Below are 18,110 nucleotides of genomic sequence, written 5' to 3'. Positions count from 1 at the left end.
TCACTCAGTACGAGAAATGCTACACTTATTACAAGTTATTTACACAATAATTTTCAAACTCGAATGTTGTTTTTAAAATTGTCGTTAAATCAAAATTTAATAAAGATTAATCTCATATTCAATGATAATTTCAAAAATCAACCTATATGTGTGAAAAATTTGTGTAAAAATTTGAGATTGGATGCATAAGGGTCGGATGTGGTGCTAATCAATGCAAAGAGTGTTAGGGGTTTCAAAATCTAAACATTTCCCAAAAGAGCGACAAGGGGGCCATTAGTTTGTGCAAAAAGCGGGGGCGCGCCCCGGGGGGTGGGGTTACTTTACCCATGAAATTTCAGGGGTTATTCAATTCGAACACCAATATTTAAAAATTGGCAATGTACCCCTTTAATGTTTCAAAAAATTTTAATTCAGACCCTCAATTACTAATTTTCATCTAATTGGACAGAAATCATCCCACGTGCTTCTCATGTGGGATTTTGATGCCATCTATTTCAATTTTACCCTCATTAAAACCTATGAAATTGATGGTAATTACGTAATTTTATAAGTTTTAATTAGGGTAATTATGTTATTTTATAGGTTTTAATGATGGCAAAATTAGAATAGAGAGCATCAAAATCCCACGTGGGATGCACATAGGATGATTTCTGTCAAATTAAATGGAAATTAGTAACGGAGGGTATGAATTGAAAATGTTTGAAACATTAGGGGGGTACATTGCCAATTTTTAAACATTAGAGTTCGAATTGAAAAACCTCTGAAACTTCAAAAGGTAAAATGAATTTTCTAAAAAAAAAAAAAATTAGTATTGACCGACAACATCAGCACCTAAATAATACTTGGGAAATTTTTTTTAACGAAAATCTTTTCAATTTCATTGATAATAAGATCCAAAGCATAAAGATATAAGATTATAACGTCATAGATATAATATAGATTTTACAATTAAGTATTATCTATGACTTCAACTTATCTACTAACCCATGTACAACTATAATTAATGCACATATCTGCTATTGTGCATATTAGATCTCAGATATAGGTAATCATATTTTTCAACCTTTATTTTATGGCCGTGAGAGAAAATTCCTCACACTGATCTAATCCTCTTCAATCCAATGGTTAGGAGACTAAATCCTTCACCCCATAAATCACTAATAATGGTAGATTTAGAGAGGATAAAACTCTTATTCAAAAACAAAAAAAATTTAAACAAACAACCAACAAACAGTAGCAACAGTGGTGGGACAAAAAATATACGATGCGTACTAGTTGGCATTGGCGTGTGGTGGAGCAAAATTTGATTAAGAAAAGTAAATCTAAATTTGAAGACCTGAATCTAAAACTATGTGCCGTGCCATGTTAGTAAAGAGAGCAAGTGCAAAATCCAAGGAGAAAACTTCGGGCATGGAAGATGGTTTTACTGTTCATATGATATTGGGATCGATAACATAGAAATGCACATAACAAATTACTACAGTGATTAATTTTGAACAAAAATTAATAAATAAGGACAGAATGAAAATATAATTTGAAGTCAAACAACAGCCTTTAGCAAGTTGTACAACTTTCTTATACTACAATATTAATATTGCCATTTGCCACTTAATTCTACCATGCTAAATATAACATTTTAATGTCTTTGACTTGAGAAAATAAATAAAAACTAGAAAACAAACTTGACCATGATTTCTTTGTTATGCCTAACAATTTTTGACACAATTTACGAACTCGATACAAATTCAACACGAAATTAGCGAGTTAGGGTTGAAGAGTCTAACTCGTTTAATTAAACGAGTTATGATTTACTTATATATTTTTATACCTATATCTTGATACAATCTGAACCCAACACTCGATATAAGAGCTAAATTTTTTTGATACAACCAAGGAACTTGATATGAACTCAGCATAAAAATAGTAGATTAAGGTTGATGAGTCTTACCGGTTTAAATAATAAGTTCAGTTAAAGTTAACGTATATAATTTTATATCTATGCATCGACACGATCCGAACTCGACATACAAACACAAAATTGTCGCCCTTGATTTGTAAAGAATGTGTGATTGTTTCATAATTTTTAAAATATATATATATTTAAAAACAAATATCAATTTAAGTCTGCTAAATTAGATAAAAAAATTTCTTCACAATTTGCCTCAAAAGGGCTTCTTTAACTCAGGAAACCGGTTCCCGGTCAAATCAAGCCACATCCTCCCCGGTTCAGGGTGTCGAATCCTGTGATTGCAGCAAATGTTGCTGCCAATACACTTGCCTCCACTCTCGAACGCGTGTCCACTAATCTTGAAAAGGGTAATTCCACAAGCACGCACAAACATTTCGAACTACCGAAACGACATCGTGGTGATCAATTTATTTCCGTGGCGAGTTGTGGTTGACGGCTTCACTGAAACACAGAAAGTAGTGCGATGGAGACAATCGATATAGGCCTTTCACAGTCGAAAGCGAACGAAACCAAATCCAAGCTTGAAATGGATGACGATGATTGACGCGAGGAAGAGAGAAAGGAAAAGAAAACAAAGCCAAGGCAAGCCAGAGAGAGAGAGAGAGCCCCCTTCTCTTTATATATTATATAAAAACACTCTTGCAGATTCCTTCTGAGCTCTCTCTCTCTCTCTCTCAAAAGGCCTTTGGGTTATTTTTCACCAGGTAAAGCTTCGCTCTTTTTCTTCTCTCCAACAACTTCTTACCCGCGATCGTAACTTTCGCGTTTTGTCAGCTACCCTGATCCAGGTTTCAAGCTTCACATACGTGTATCTATACATGTATGTTTGTGTGTATGTTGTAGCTGTGATTTGTTGATTGGAGGAACTATGGGGACTTTTGATCAGGTTCTGGGTTCTATGCGATTGGGTTTAGTTGGGACTTTCGGATTTTTGTTGGGGGGCTTTATTCTGTTTTTGGGTTTCTTGTTTTTGAATTAATTTGCTAGATGTTGTGCTAAAGAGAGGTTCTTTCGTCATGGGTGCTTGTTTTATGAATTGCTGATAGCCTGATAGGCTGTTTGTTGTGGGAGTTTTTGAACGTGTTGCCTATATCTTTTGAAAGTTTCATATAGAGTGATGAACGTCACAAACTACTATAGGTAGAGGGCTGTAAGGTCCTGAATTGTTGCATGATCTATGGTAGATAGTTGGAAACTCAAGTAGTTCTGGGCTTTTCTTTCAAGCGGGTCCTTTATTGTATGTTCTGCAAATCATTGCCATTGGCTTGTGTCCATGAGATCGTCGCTCTGTTACGTGTTTGTGTTGTTTTAGGATCATGCTTATATATGTATTGGGGGATTAATTTTGGGTTTTGGTTTACTGAATTATTGGTGTGTATGAGTGTTTGTTAGGTTGTTAGATCGCTAGAACAAGCTCACAAAAGAAAGATCGCTGGAATAAGGTTGGATTGGTGTCCCTCAATTATATTTGCTAAAGAAAGTCATTAAATTATGTTGTTCAAAGAGTTTCATGAAAGAGTGAATTTTTTGGGCACATCTCGAGCCATCTTTCTTAGCTATGTTGTTTCCTGCCTTACTTTGGATGATTTTGTTGGCCCATCAATGATTAAAGTTTTGAAGTTTATATATATTGAATGAATAAATCAATCCATAAAAGCATTGAATTTCAAAAAACACAGCTACATATTCAACTTCCCAGAAATATGCTCAAGATTTTTTCCTCAAGTTCCTGAGAAGTATTCTGGAGAAACTTGCACGGAAGCTGACAGCTGCCTGCTTACATAAGCAGAAAGGTTGCCTTATCTGTTTACCCATTTAGTATATTTACTAGGGTTAATGCTTTACATGCTTCAAGTACAAGATTAATTAAATTGGCATCATCCACCCATAATTTGGTACATGTCAAATCACATCATCCACCCATCATTTCATACATGTCAAATCATTTTGTTTGGTTTTTAATCCTTTTGTAAAGTCGGTTACAAATCATTAGTTTTGACATGATAAAGTGATGAGATTTAACACTTTGGTCCCATATTGGAAAAATGAAAAGAAGTCCACATGGAGTGGGTGGTTTATAAAGATAGTCATAAGTGCTAAGTCCTACATTGTCTAGTTATTAGGTAAAACTTGGCTTTATAATGAATTATAGGGAAACTTCAAATTGACTAGTCCTTTTGGGGATAACATAGATGTGATTAACGCTTTTTTCTAGGTCATTACATGAGATAATTGTTAGTTAGGCATTGGCAAATAGATTCTTCAAATCTGTAATTGTTCATTAGGAAAACAATTAGCATGCTAGTGTTAGTTTATATAGGTGCTAATATTATTCTTCAAATCTGTTCAAAGAATAATTTTAGTGTAATGACCATTTGCGCCCTTATATGTCTGAATCACACCTAACATGATTGATTTCGCTTTGGCTTTTATTCGAATCCAATGACTAGGATTAAGACTCTGGCCATGTTATTAAAATGACTCAACCTTTATGGTGGTGCCGAGCAGTACAAGTCTTTCGTCTTCATCGATGCTATATTTAAGGACAAAATAAGGCGGATGTCATAAGGGCTTAATTATTGTTGCTTTGTTTTGTTAGATGACAAAAGCACATAATTGAGGAAATACTAAGCTGATTAGTTCTTTTTCTGTGATCCATTTTTCATTTGAAAGTTTATTGCCTCATATTATCAGATTTTTTGAGGCATCTTCAAGGAACTGACATAGAGGCTCTATATGTCATGGAGATGGGAAATATGTGGAATATCGGTGGGAAAAATAGCATTTTTTTGTTTCCTAAATTGTAACTTGGGTTCAACTGTTCAAGGAAGTTACCCTTTGTGGGAGGCCTATTGGAGGTTAAATCCTTTATAAGAATAGCCAGACTCTGATCAGTAAAAGTAATGCTTATAACTTGCAAAACCTTGATTGGTACTTTGTTGATGTCATAGTGTGTGTCGCATACCCTGTTATGTAGAAGTGTGGCTGGTCTTGCGCCTGGCTTGAGTGAAAATTTTGGACCTGGTTGTACTCCATATTGGCTTCTTTTCTTTTCGGTGATCCTTATCTGTGCTACCTCCTTTGTTTCTTAGTCTTGGATGTCGCCTCTTTCACAATGAACTTTGCAAATCCTATCTGTTATGCCAAGACTGGCTTCATTGTTTCCATCTAGTACTATCGTGCTGTCCAAGTTATTCTTGGATATGGTGGTATTGCATTCTTTAAACTGACTACAATATTATGCTGTAGGAAAAATGATTAAGCTATTTAAAGTGAAGGAAAAGCAAAGGGAACTTGCAGAGAATGCTAATGGAAAGACACCTGTCAAGAAGCAAAGTGCAGGAGAATTACGGCTTCACAAAGGTATTGAGCCTTCTGATGTATTTCTTTGAATGACTATAACATATAGTTTAAGTGTTTTCCTCAAGGAACGGGGATTTGGTTGACATATCCTGAAATTGTGGACCAGCTAAGCCAACTTATTTTTTATTTGAAGACTTTTGTTGGCAAAGTTATGGGATCTCATAGCCTATGCATTGGTTCTTTGACTAATAAAACCTGATAATCTGTCTTTTCAATTAACTGATATCAGAGCTATAGAGGCAGGGGTTATGTTCTAAACTTTGTGTGTTTCATTGTGTAGATATCAGCGAACTAAACCTGCCAAAATCGTGTACCATATCATTTCCCAATGGCAAGGATGACTTGATGAACTTCGAGGTTACCATTCGGCCTGATGAAGGATATTATCTGTAAGCATACTCTATAAAATTCCTCATCATTCTTCTATGTTGACAGTATTTTATCGTGAGGTTTTCATGATAATCTCTATGCCATTATTTATCGGAGAAGTTTTGAATACTTAATATCTTGTTTTCTTGTTACAGAGGTGGTACGTTTTTGTTTTCTTTTCAAGTTTCCCCTATTTACCCTCATGAGGCACCAAAAGTCAAGTGCAAGACAAAGGTAAATGAGCATGTCCTGTTCCCTATTAAGAAGGTTGCTGCTTGAGAATATTATTTGTTATGTGCAGTAAGGTAATTTTAACAGTGAATCCAACATGCAGGTGTACCATCCTAATATCGACTTGGAAGGAAATGTCTGTCTCAACATTTTAAGAGAAGACTGGAAACCCGTTTTAAATATCAACACTATAATTTATGGCCTATTTCATCTTTTCACGGTATTTATTATTCTTACACAAGTACATTCTTGCAACTAGGGGCATCCCTTTGATTATAATTTGTGTTTGTACTCGCAGGAACCAAATTATGAAGATCCGCTCAATCACGATGCAGCAGCCGTTTTAAGAGACAACCCAAAGCTGTTTGAATCGAATGTGCGAAGGGCAATGTCTGGTGGGTATGTAGGACAGACCCTCTTCCCGCGTTGCATATAGCAGCTGGCTTGTGTTGCTAAGCACCAAGTTCATCGCTTGAAGGTTCAAGGGCTGTAGAGTGCTGTTTGGACATGAATTCTTCAGAATGTGGAGGCCCTCTGGAAGGTGTTTGTATGCTGTGTAACTTTTTGTTTTGTTTTCCATTCTGTATGCTGTGTAACTTATTGACATGTTTGAATTATTGGTTGGGGATATCCAATTTTCTTTATTTTGACGTTGAGTCACCGGGACAAGACTTCAGTTATGTATTTATTTCTTTCATTTTTCTTGGTTGAAAACATGCCATTTACTGCCATGCTTGGGCAAATTATGCTAAAACTCAACTGTCTTCTGTCATGTCTTCCAGCCTTTAAATATCCCAACCTTTAATTTTATTTACTCTTTAGTGGGTTTCTAGCTCAAATGGTATTTCCTTTCCCATAAATGAGGTGGAAAGTTTGAGATTTGGGATAAAAACCCACTATTTATGTACTGCTCTCAGGTACTAATCTTTTACTAAAAGTCTCATACAAATTGATGTGATAATTTATAACGCTTACCATATCAGTTACTAAACAATTAAATTTGATTGTAATTGACGTAACAATATCACGTGCGTTGCTATGTCAATTTGTAAGTTCAGTGAGACTTTTTACGCCAGCCAATCAAATTTATCATATCAGTTACTAAATAATTAAATTTGATTTTGGCAAATGTGACAATTTATAACGCTTACCACATTAGTTACTAAACAATTAAATTTAATTGTAATTGATGTAACAATATCACGTGCGTTGCTATGTCGATTTGTAAGTTCAGTGATACTTTTTACGCCAGCCAATCAAATTTACCATATCAGTTACTAAATAATTAAATTTGATTTTGGCAAATGTGACAATGCTAGGTTGACTAGCATGTCAATTTGCAAGAAGGTTATAGTAAAAGTTCATTTTCCTTGATGATATACTTGGTCGATAGATATAAAATTTGTGTAAATTTTGTTTATTTGGGCCAAAATGGAAGAAATTATGTCCCACCTAAAAATGGTATGATCTCAGCGCACAAATCAGAAGTAACATCAGCTTTGATGAAGAACCGTCATTCAAGTTAGTTATATTTTATATCTAAAGAGTATTTTTGTCTTTTCACTTTTTGAGGGGACAAAAATACCATTCTAACATAACAAACTGAATATTATCAATAAACTGGAAATGATCCTAATTCCTATATTACAGTAAAAATTTAAAACCCTAGCCACCTATGGCCATCAAATCATCTCTGGTAAGAAAAAAGGAAAATATTCCCCTCAAAGGGATGACAATGTGCATAATATGGAGTTAGCAATCAAAAAGCCATTTTTCCATCAAGAACCATCATTTCTCTATGACATCATCAATATTGTATTAGATTTTCATGAGTAAGCTGTGGTTTTTTTTTTTTCCCTAATACATCCTGTGTATTTGAGTTATGCCCTTGCATTTTTTTTAATAAAATTCAATTACTTGAAAAAAAAAAAAAAAAAAAAAAAAAAGAGTAAGCTTCGGTCAAAGAGTTCAGATCTATAACCAAAACCAATGGCGTGTGAGCTTGAACTTTGTGAGAGAGAAGTTTTGTTTCAAGGGAGACACCATAAGATATGATGACATTGGAAAAACATCAAGTCATATAGAAATATTTTTTAAGACTACAACTAGAGAGATGAGAAGAAACCTCTGGAGAAGAACACAACCACTGTATTATTGATGATAATAATCAATACAATCAGTATAAAAGATTTTCACACCATATACAAATGTAACATTTTGAACAAACAATGAAGTGAAAACCATTATGTGGGGGGTACAATGTATTCAGGCTATAAAATGAAATGCTCCTCAGCTATCTAAAATCTATTAACACATGATATCCCAAAAAGAGCAAAATCTGTATTAATCAAGAACAGAAAAAATGGAGTTGGACATGAATGTAGCCAGGCTAGTTGAGGCTGTGATCAGGGATAAGTTAAGAAGATTGGGCAAACCTCTTGACCATACCAGCCATGTACCTGCCCTGATGCTCTGCAAGAGCAAGCTCAGTTTCACTTGGTTCCCTAGTGCCATCTCCGGAAAATACTCCGGCACCATATGGAGATCCGCCTCTGATAGCGTCCATTTTGAACATTTCGGCACCAAAAGTATACCCGATAGGAACATAGATCATCCCATGGTGAGCTAACTGAGTGATTGCTGTCCAACTGCAGCAATTATATACAACCCATTTCATGAGATGAAACTCAATCACTTAAAATGATATTTATCTAGATGATAATGCTGAAATTCACTCCATATCTTTGACAAATGATATTGATGCAACTGATAAGAGTGATACAAAATAACAGAACTGACCCTAAAATGAGCACAGAAAATTTTAATACTTATCTCCCCCCCTCCCACCCCAAACAAAAAGTACAAGGAATCAGGGGTTGATCAATGCTGTATATCCATCCATCTTTGCATTCTCAAAGTTCCAGTGTTCTGAAATCCAAAAGGCTAAAAATTATTATCTTCACAATTTCAAAGTACTTGGAATATCAATGTGTATAATGTTGAAATGATAATGGGATGAAAGTGTTTGAATAAATATAAGACACCACAACCAAATGAAGTAATGCTGGAGGTTCTTAGTTTAATCTTTGACTCCTCAAAAGAATAACCCTTCAGAAGATGCTAGCCAGTCAGCTGGCAAATGGTCTTAATATTGTACCAGAAACCCGGGATCAAATACCATCTTCAATTGGGTTGGTGGTTTTGTGGGTGAGGAAGGACTATCCCATTGTGTAGCCCTACCATTGGACCAATAAATACAAAAGTATAATAATTTGGGTTGAGCTAAAAGGCTAATTGGATACTAATATTGGATCCGAATAAGCTTTTCATTGTAAGATAAGTAAAAATTTAGGTGCATAATAGATTCAGTGAGATATCCTTGATAACAAGATAAATATGAGTGCCTTAAGTTCAACTCATATCTCACTATGGGCCACTATAACCAGTTCTGCTGGTAAGGACAATGTTCTTTTTGTTGGTCTGTTTTGTATTTATTTTTTGTTTTCCTGTAATTTTTCTTATTCTTTTTACCCTGTACTTGTTTCATCTCATCAATAAAAAATTTAAAAAAAGCATAATCCGGAATCCCCAAAAGCTCATAACTACTAGGAGCTGTAAACTATATCCAAGTTATGCAACAAAATGATACAAAGGTTAGGTAGGTAGAACTCACCCTTGAAAACTGGCTTACAAGGGGAGGGGTGTCCAAAAGCTTATATACACACGGTTAAGATTAGACTTAACCCATATGAGACACTAGGATCGTAACACAAACTAAGCACGAAAAAACAACAAGGAGAAGAAAAGATGAAATCCACAACATCTAGATGCAGATGCTGATCAGTTAGACCAGAGATGGGAATTTATTAATGCAATAGCTGAAACCAGCCCAAATGGCACATATAGGAGCTCCACTCCAGTCTAGAATCTAAAGACCAACCATTGATTAGCAGAGTTTTGTACCATCCATATAACTGCAATATCATCCCCACCAATCTGATTAACCCCTTTCTTTGATGTCAACTACATAAGATCACTTCTATCTGATGTCAAGATATAATCATAATAATATTGATATAAATTGTTGTTGAGGTAACTCGTCCATCTCTCTCCAGAAGCTCAGTTGAAGCAAACAACCTCTAGGTGACAATATATGGGGGCCAAGCAACTAGTAAAGGCTTCTCACATCCTGCAAATTGATTCCTACATTCAGCATGTTCTTCCGCAAAGGGTTCTCACAACTACAATTATCCTATTTCTCTTGTTTGGCTGTAAATCACAAGAGAAACAGGATAAAATCTAATAAGGATTCCTACACTCATGCAACCAACAAATATATAGAACTATATGTTGTTCCCAATTCATATAATTCCAAAGAATTCTTAACCTAACAAGAATCAAACCTACAAATAACATCAAATATAATGAAAATTTTGCTGACAAATCATGAATCAGCCCAATCACTCAAAACCAAAGTTCATACTTACGCCGTGGTCTCCTGCCCGCCACCCTGCGTGCCGGTACTCACGAAAAACCCGGCAGGCATGCCCACCAGCCTCTGCTGCTCCCATAGCCGCCCCGTTGAATCGAAAAACGCCTTCATCTGCGCCGCCATGCTCCCATACCTCGTTGGAAATCCGAAGAGCAATCCATCAGCTTCCACAAGCCCATCCGCAGATATGACGGGCACCTCAATGTCCTTCTGAGGCACCCTCATCTGACCCAAGACCTCCGGCGCCAGCGTCTCCGGGACCCTATAAAGAAACCCTTCAATCCCTTCAACGGAATCAACCCCCGTCTTCATTTTCTTCGCCAAAATCTCCACGTGGCCGTACATTGAGTAAAACACAATGAAAATCTTGAGCTTCTTGGGCGGTTGTACTTGCACAGCCCCATCTTGAACATGGGTGGTTGCATTAGTACTTGAGATTTGGTTTTGGAGAGAGATAGAATTGCCCCTTTCTGGGTTTGGAGGATCTTGATCAGGAACACCTACGGGTGCCCTTTGCTTGCTTGGGAAACACCCACCTCCTTTACCCATAAAAACTTCAACTGGGTCTGAGCTTTTTATAATATAATCACTGAATTTTGGCTCTCCCTTCTTCAAACTCATACACAGTATGATTAGAAAAATGGTGGATGAGATAGAGGCTTAACAGGTTCCAAAATCAGTCAGACTTTCATCAGAATGCTCAGAACAGACAGCAGCATCGACAACATTCGAATGAGTTGGAACCGGACTTGGAGTTGACCTTTTACTTCTGAGCTGTTTGGAAGTGTTAACCAATCATCGCTGGCATTCTACATAGAAAAATAAGAGGGCTAAAAACATTCTTTTTCTCACTTTTGCACATCTGTTTATTTTGAATTACCAAACAAAGATTGAACTTCACTTGTAAAATCGACAAAAAGGGCAAAAAGTCAGGGTAGCCACCCTATTTTTCTTTTTTCTTTTTTCTTTTTTTTCTTTTTTTTTTTTTTTATAAATAAAAATAAAAATTATCTCTTAACTCTATAAAAGAAACTTAAATTTCTAAAAAAAAAAATTGTCGTTGTTAATCAGAATATTTTACTGAAGTCTGTAAAATTCGTAGTCGTGATGAACCTTTTACTTTGGTTATGAAATTATCATTCCTGTCATCCAGGGAGGTGAGTAAAGGCACCTATGGCGACAAATGATCTTGGATTCCAGTTCTGTAGTCGACAAATAGTGAAACTACTATACTATACTGTTTGTTTCCATTTTCACGTTTGACCAAAGCTGTCTGTTTTTGCTCCTACTTTGAACAGCTGGACCAATCTGGAGCTTAATGTATTTATGTGGACATTCAATTTTATATATATAAAACTGTCGATTTCTGATACGGTTTGCAAACGACACGAAATTAACATATTAAAATTGAAAAGACTTATACATTCAATTTACTTGATCATATTAAAGTTGACCTACAGACTCGATACAAACTCAACACGAAGTTAAAAATTTATGATTGAAAAATATAATCTATTTAATTAAACAGGTCAGGTTATAATTGACCTATATAATCTTATTATACTCATGTTTTGACACGACTCAAAATTGACATCAGAACATAAATTGTCACCCAGAACACATAGTGAAAAATTACAGCATAAGCCACACAAATGGCATTTTGTTAGTCAAGGAGAGTAGCCAATATAAGGAGAGCATGAGACAGCATGAAAACAATTCATTAATCTATTTGGATTCTTCTCATGCTATAAAAATATGACTGCACATCAATGGAGATCACAACAGAACACAATTTTACAACTACAACAAACAAACTCCACACAGGTTACCAAAAACAGAAAACCAGAAAATAAGCCTTCTATTTTGACATTCACAGCAACAAACTTGCACAGATTTCACACTCCCAAGGGCTAATGGAGGCAGGAATACCCCATGTCCCTGCAATAGCTCAATTGCAAGATGGACGGTCAGTGTCCTTTCAATTGTGGAAGGTGCTAAATAAATAGTCTTCTCATTGTTCCTTCAATGAAACAGTTTTGGACCTCTTCAACTCCCATGGTGGTAAGCATCCTTTATAGTGAGAATGTAGAAACAATGATGACATTGATACTTCCTTCGGCTGCATTGAGATTGATGACAGGCAACTGAAGGCACTCCTGAGTTTCTTCTTTTCATTCTCATATCCTTGGAAATCAGGGTCATGGGGTACGGTGGTAGCTTTAAGGGCCTCAGGGAGTACGCAATTGCACAGTGAACCTACAAGGAAGGCACAAGATAAAAGAATGAGCTATGGTAACAGTAACCAACAGATGGATGAGAGGAAAGTGATATCCAGGGAATTAGTGCCATTGCAGGGCATGTAACTCAGTAAATATCATGTTCAACCTCCATTTTTGTTTTATTTTTCCAGAAAAATGGTGCTCCCTGGTTCTTTTGACTAGTGCTGATGATGAAATCTAAGCATCTAGCCTGTATGTGTCTAAACAAGGCAAGGTCTGATGAGGGACGCAAGCAGGAATTCTTATCAAGGGGCGTCAAAGCATGAAGACAATAACTCTCTAGCTTAGGGCCTTGCGGTAGCACTAAAGTTTCTCTTCTTTTGTGTACTATTTTTCTTAGTTTTTTCGTGTTTCTTAGTTGTCTGGGTTTTCTTTCCATTTTTTTTTTCTTGCTTTTGGTTGTTTCCCACGAACTAAAAATTACTATAGTTATCAAACAACAGTTAAAGAACATTGTAGTATGCAATCAATTGACTTAAAACCCCGTTTGATTGTTTTGGTTTATCTTAAGTTCTTTTGTTTTTGTTGTTTTGGTGCCTTAAGTTACATATGCGGATATGCAAATTGTAATGTATTTTACATTGTGGACTCATCTGCCTATAATATGAAACATATTTCTGAAGAGGGAAACCTTAAAAGTACTTCCATAGAATACTGAGGAGAGCACGAGGCTGTGAATTTTTTGCATAATTTTAAAATCTTTGGAGTCAACAGAAATGAGAAGCATTCAGGCCTTAAGGGTCTACGATACTTGGAGTAAAAAGTTAATGCAAGCCAAACCTCAAAGTAACATATAGTGTATGATACAGAAAGATATATGAAACCCACCAAGTCTTGCAAGTCGATTTACCCATTTTGGCGTTGGGTTCCCAGTCAGCTTGTAACATAAATCCTCACAGAAATGATTGCAGTTCTTAGCAATCAAGTGATATGTATCTCCATTATAGTTCGCTGACTGGCGCTCCATGAAATCTCTAACTTGGACAGGATCCAAGCATGTTGTCCCCATAAAAATGGACTTCCTAAACTTGAAGCCAGGGCACTGTCGAGGTTCAACCTCAAAGACACCGCTTGTTGGATAGTCATGAGCTCCAAAGGCATATTCAATCCCATAAACTGTGTAATAGAGACTATCAGAAAACATTAGCATCATCCAGAGAATACTATGATTCAGGAAGAAACAGAACATATATTAACATTATTTAACATATAAGGATCTTTTCCATGTCCTGGTCATTCAAAGAGGATATGTTTGTGAATTCATATTTACATGCGTGCAAGGGAGAATTTATCCTTAGGGGAGTAAAGCACGGGTTGAGAGGAGGGAAGGAAAAATAATAATATTATATTCTTAGTGTGGAAAGAGGTTTTATGGAAATGTCAATTTCTTTTGCTGCTTAGCAGACCCATCATGGATTTGAAAAGCTACTTTATCCATAGTTTAGCCACCAGCAAGGATTCATGTGGTTTAGGTTGAACATGCTGCAAGGATGCATGGGAGTTCAAATTTGGTGTGGGTTGCATAAGTGACAAAAACATTTTGGCATACAAATTAAGGTTTCAGGGAGAGAAAATTGTGAAACATCATTCATTTTTGTGATCCCAAATAGACGGGATTGAGACTTTGCCAAGTATTCTGGAGTTAGATTGGTCAAAGAAGTCAAGTAGAGCCTAAGGAAAATAATTTAAACATCTCTATTTTCAATGTTGTATGAGATTACAAGCTGGTTTTGGGTGGTTTTGCCTGAACATCTGATAAATATACAGCAACTTTATTTCGTTTTAGAAACATCTACTCATGCCATATTATATTTATACATTAACATGAAGTGTTTGAATCAGACTGAATCCTGTACTTGTGCAATTACAGGTTATTAAGTGGATTCTGCCCCAATGCCTCCTTACATTCCCCCACTTTGAATTGAGACAAACAAATGAAAATCTTTTACAATGGTTTTCCTAGTATTTGGTCCATATAGTTAAAGAAAGTATTATCTGGCAGGGGTGAGTAGAACCAAGAAGGCCATTTATTCCATTGTATACAAAATTCAACTGTAGTTGCTATCTCATGATGTCATAAACCAAATCAATATAAAATCTACAGGCATTGTTTTCTTACTCAGTAAAGTTGTGACTGTTCTATTTCAGTTATTGACTTGTGCTTTCACTATTGACAATAATACATAACCAGATTATTTCGAGTACAAACTCCATGAGAAGCATCATATGTTCTTAAATACTAGATAACAATAAGGATTGTCAATTCTAAGAGCAACCACTAGAGTTTAAGTTCATGATTAAGAGAAATCCAGAATAAAGGCCATCTAACCTTCCACCCCAGAGTGAAAGATGCCAAGGCCTGCCCAATAGACATATCCATTCATGGGTGTCAAATCATACACATTTAAATAGACAGGTGCGTTGCCTGGACTATATCCAGCTGACTTCACTTTTGGGAACAAGCAGAAACGTGTAGCTGATTTGCCTCTGAGACAGAGAGGCATAATAGAGTGCCAGGCATTCTTTGGTCCTGATTTCATGATTAAGGGTGAAACCAGGAACCCATCAATGCCCAGTTCTAACCTGTAAAAATGGAAACAACAACATCAACTACTCCATGTCAAGAAACTAAACAAAGAAAGCAAGCAATAGATTTGCGATGCACATGATTTTAGTACCATGATAGTATACATTAACAAGGCTAATAACTTATTTGGTTAATCAATCCTTAACCTAATCCTAATTGTATTCATGAAATGTAGAAATCATTATCTAGTCCTTGATTGTTGCATAAAATGCACGATATTAGAACAAAAGGAGATATCTTTCATCATTTCTTGACCTTCCTTAAATGTATGAAGTAGACAAATCTCAAGATCCAAGGATAATAATAATCTTATTCCTCATTTTAATATTTTGGTATTAATTTGTTCCTTCAGTCTCTTTCCATACATCTTTCATCTACTTTACGTGATTCTTTTGCTCCAAGTAGATGAACTTAGTTGTCACTTCACTTTACATGAGGGCCACAGCCACAAATCTGATTTGGCGTTCACTCACTACCTTAACCCACGCCCTTTTGCATCCAATCATCCTTGTTAAGTTCTCAAATTACATCATACTTCCTGTTATTGACTATGGATGGTCAGGACATTTCCAAGCATTACTGGAGATTTTTGTTAAAAATAGTGGGTTTTTAATCGTGCCCGTCCACATCCAATAACACAAGATGTCTTGTTATTGAGTAATAGAATGTAAGCTCTATCATTTTTAAATCACAAAATATGGGATAACCATGAATCCAACACTAATAATTTCCTCATTCACCAGATTATGACCCCGAGATCTTCATAAAATTTCAAATATTACACCTCCTAGAAGATAACAAAGATCATACTCTCATTTGTAAAGATAATTTATTTTTCACTGTTTGAGTGTGAAGTAGATAAAGTAGGACAAGATACATTATTCTGGGAAAGTAGAATAGGAAATTTATTTTCATACATAAACAAAGAAAAAGAAGAAGAAGTAGACTTAGACACAAGTACACAAACCATTTAAAAGAAAAAGAAGCTACACATACAGTAAATCTTTCAAGGAAGCAGATCAGAGATTCATTAGCAAAAAAAGTAATGTAGCAGCTGATCTTATCCAAATAACAATAACCATAACAAAAATTTGGAAGATTTGGGAAGAAACTAAAAACCAGAGAAACAAATCAAACCCATTAAAGGAGAGTGAAAATCAAAGAGACCCACTGACCTCTGCGCAGAGAGCATCCACTAGAGAGTGAAGGAAATGCAACCACCAAAATGCAATAGAGCCATATTCAGAGCAGAGAGGGCTTCTGGAAATGAAGCAATGTGTGTACCTGAAACCCACACATTGTCTTTGGCCCTCCTGACAAAGATGAAACGAAAGCTCGGGGAAGCACAGAAGCTGCTGCCCCTTTTGAGGCCCGACGAGGAAAGAGAAGGACACAAAGGAGAAGAAGAATAATAAAGCTCTGGTAGCTAAAGTTCAAAGTGAAACCGTGAAAGTATCCTGTCTCTTTCTCTCAATTTGACTGACTTGCTTTTTTACAAAAAATTAAAAATTAAAATTGACTGACTGACTTGCTTTATGAGTCACCAGGTCCAGATGGCATAGATTTTTTTTTTTTTTTTAGGTAAATCATAATTAACTCAAAAATATTTTTAATTGGACTATTTCTCCTTCTCAAACCGAGCAGACCTCTCCGCTGAACGTTTGTCGGAGGTTATCGGAAGTTGCCAACCATTTTTCGCTGTCGCACATTTTTCCATACAAGCCAAACACAAAAAAATAGTTTCAAGAACAAAACAAACATAGCCTAATGTTTAAGATTCAATTTGATAGGAGTGAAAATAATGGGAGGTGAATGTCGGTCATGGCTTGAACTCATAACCTATATTGATATTATGTTAAATTGATAGGAATTGATAAATTTAATAAACGTTTTAATAATAACCGATGTGTTAAGTATATATCAAGAGAAAATAATTTCTAGTGCACTATATTTAAGCACGTAAAATGCTGCAATATTTAAATTACCCACTTCAGTTAAAATTAAAAGAATATTGGGCCCTTTGTAATTAAATGATTTTTTTTTTTTTGGAAATAAAAAATAAAAAAATTTGAAGAGGAAATCGAGATTCAATTCAATTGGGTTTTTAAAACATCAACAACTAACAATAATACTTTATTTCATGGGATGACAGCATTGCTTTTGATGATTTATTTATTTATTATTAATTGAATACTAGTATTATTGATTTGCTGTCTTTATATAATTGTATGTAGATCCCCCGTGCTCTGAAAACCGGTATTTACTCGACTCTAGAGAGCTGCGATTAGCTTCATAAATGAGATGTATTTTACTATTTAGATTCATCTTCTTCTTTTAGAGGGCCACCAAGCGGCAAGAAATAATGAGAAGCATTTTATTGTTTATATTTAATAGTGCATATTGATGCAATTTTTTCAACTGCCGGACCTACGGAGATGGAGACAGTGGCGGAGCCAAACAATTGGTATTAAAGGTGTCGCTAAATTTTTTTTTAAGGTGTTGAATGGTAACTTGTGTAAGTAGGAAAAAATTTTTTTTTTTTTTTTTTTTTTTTTTTTTTTTTTTTCGGGACTCAAGTAGGAAAACCAAAAAAGAAAAAAAAGGTTTAAAAGCTTTGGGGGTGCCAAAGCCTCAAGTGACTCCGCCACTGGATGTAGATCCTAGTGGGTCGAGATGTGAAAATCTTTGAGAATGAATTGTTTGGTATTAATCATCACATCCACGCATTTGAGATGAGTAATAATTGAAAAATCTCAAAGCACTGTACCCCAAAGTCTTAAGTGACTCCACCAATGGACGGAGATCCTCTAGCATTGTTTG

The 18,110-nt window shown here is 35.6% G+C and overlaps 3 protein-coding genes across 4 annotated transcripts; 1 reads left to right on the top strand and 2 right to left on the bottom strand.

Moving 5' to 3' along the window:
- The first annotated feature begins 2,584 nt into the window (after window positions 1–2,584).
- On the top strand, window positions 2,585–6,704 carry LOC132167212 (NEDD8-conjugating enzyme Ubc12). 2 transcript variants are annotated; one of them, XM_059578120.1, is made up of 6 exons: window positions 2,585–2,673; window positions 5,219–5,332; window positions 5,613–5,721; window positions 5,857–5,935; window positions 6,036–6,152; window positions 6,231–6,704. In XM_059578120.1, the coding sequence occupies exons 2-6, from the start codon at window positions 5,224–5,226 to the stop codon at window positions 6,366–6,368; spliced, it is 552 nt and encodes a 183-aa protein (XP_059434103.1). In that variant the 5' UTR covers window positions 2,585–2,673; window positions 5,219–5,223; the 3' UTR covers window positions 6,369–6,704. The 2 variants fall into 2 exon arrangements, with proteins under 2 accessions (XP_059434103.1, XP_059434104.1); XM_059578121.1 differs by lacking the exon at window positions 2,585–2,673 and adding an exon at window positions 3,666–3,762.
- A 1,356-nt stretch (window positions 6,705–8,060) lies between these two features.
- On the bottom strand, window positions 8,061–11,283 carry LOC132183636 (quinone-oxidoreductase QR2-like). Its single transcript, XM_059597001.1, has 2 exons — window positions 10,420–11,283; window positions 8,061–8,580 (listed from the first exon to the last, which is right to left on the bottom strand). The coding sequence occupies exons 1-2, from the start codon at window positions 11,043–11,045 to the stop codon at window positions 8,349–8,351; spliced, it is 858 nt and encodes a 285-aa protein (XP_059452984.1). The 5' UTR covers window positions 11,046–11,283; the 3' UTR covers window positions 8,061–8,348.
- Window positions 11,284–12,123: 840 nt separating this feature from the next.
- Window positions 12,124–16,696, bottom strand: LOC132167391 (deSI-like protein At4g17486). Its single transcript, XM_059578352.1, has 4 exons — window positions 16,466–16,696; window positions 15,033–15,286; window positions 13,532–13,819; window positions 12,124–12,680 (listed from the first exon to the last, which is right to left on the bottom strand). The coding sequence occupies exons 1-4, from the start codon at window positions 16,480–16,482 to the stop codon at window positions 12,436–12,438; spliced, it is 804 nt and encodes a 267-aa protein (XP_059434335.1). The 5' UTR covers window positions 16,483–16,696; the 3' UTR covers window positions 12,124–12,435.
- Between the last annotated feature and the right edge of the window lie 1,414 nt (window positions 16,697–18,110).

The sequence above is a fragment of the Corylus avellana genome, chromosome ca1 (assembly GCF_901000735.1).
Source record: "Corylus avellana chromosome ca1, CavTom2PMs-1.0".
NCBI lineage: Eukaryota > Viridiplantae > Streptophyta > Magnoliopsida > Fagales > Betulaceae > Corylus > Corylus avellana.
The sequence above is the reverse complement of the archived record's forward strand: the minus strand, read 5'-3'. Positions and strand labels throughout refer to the sequence as shown.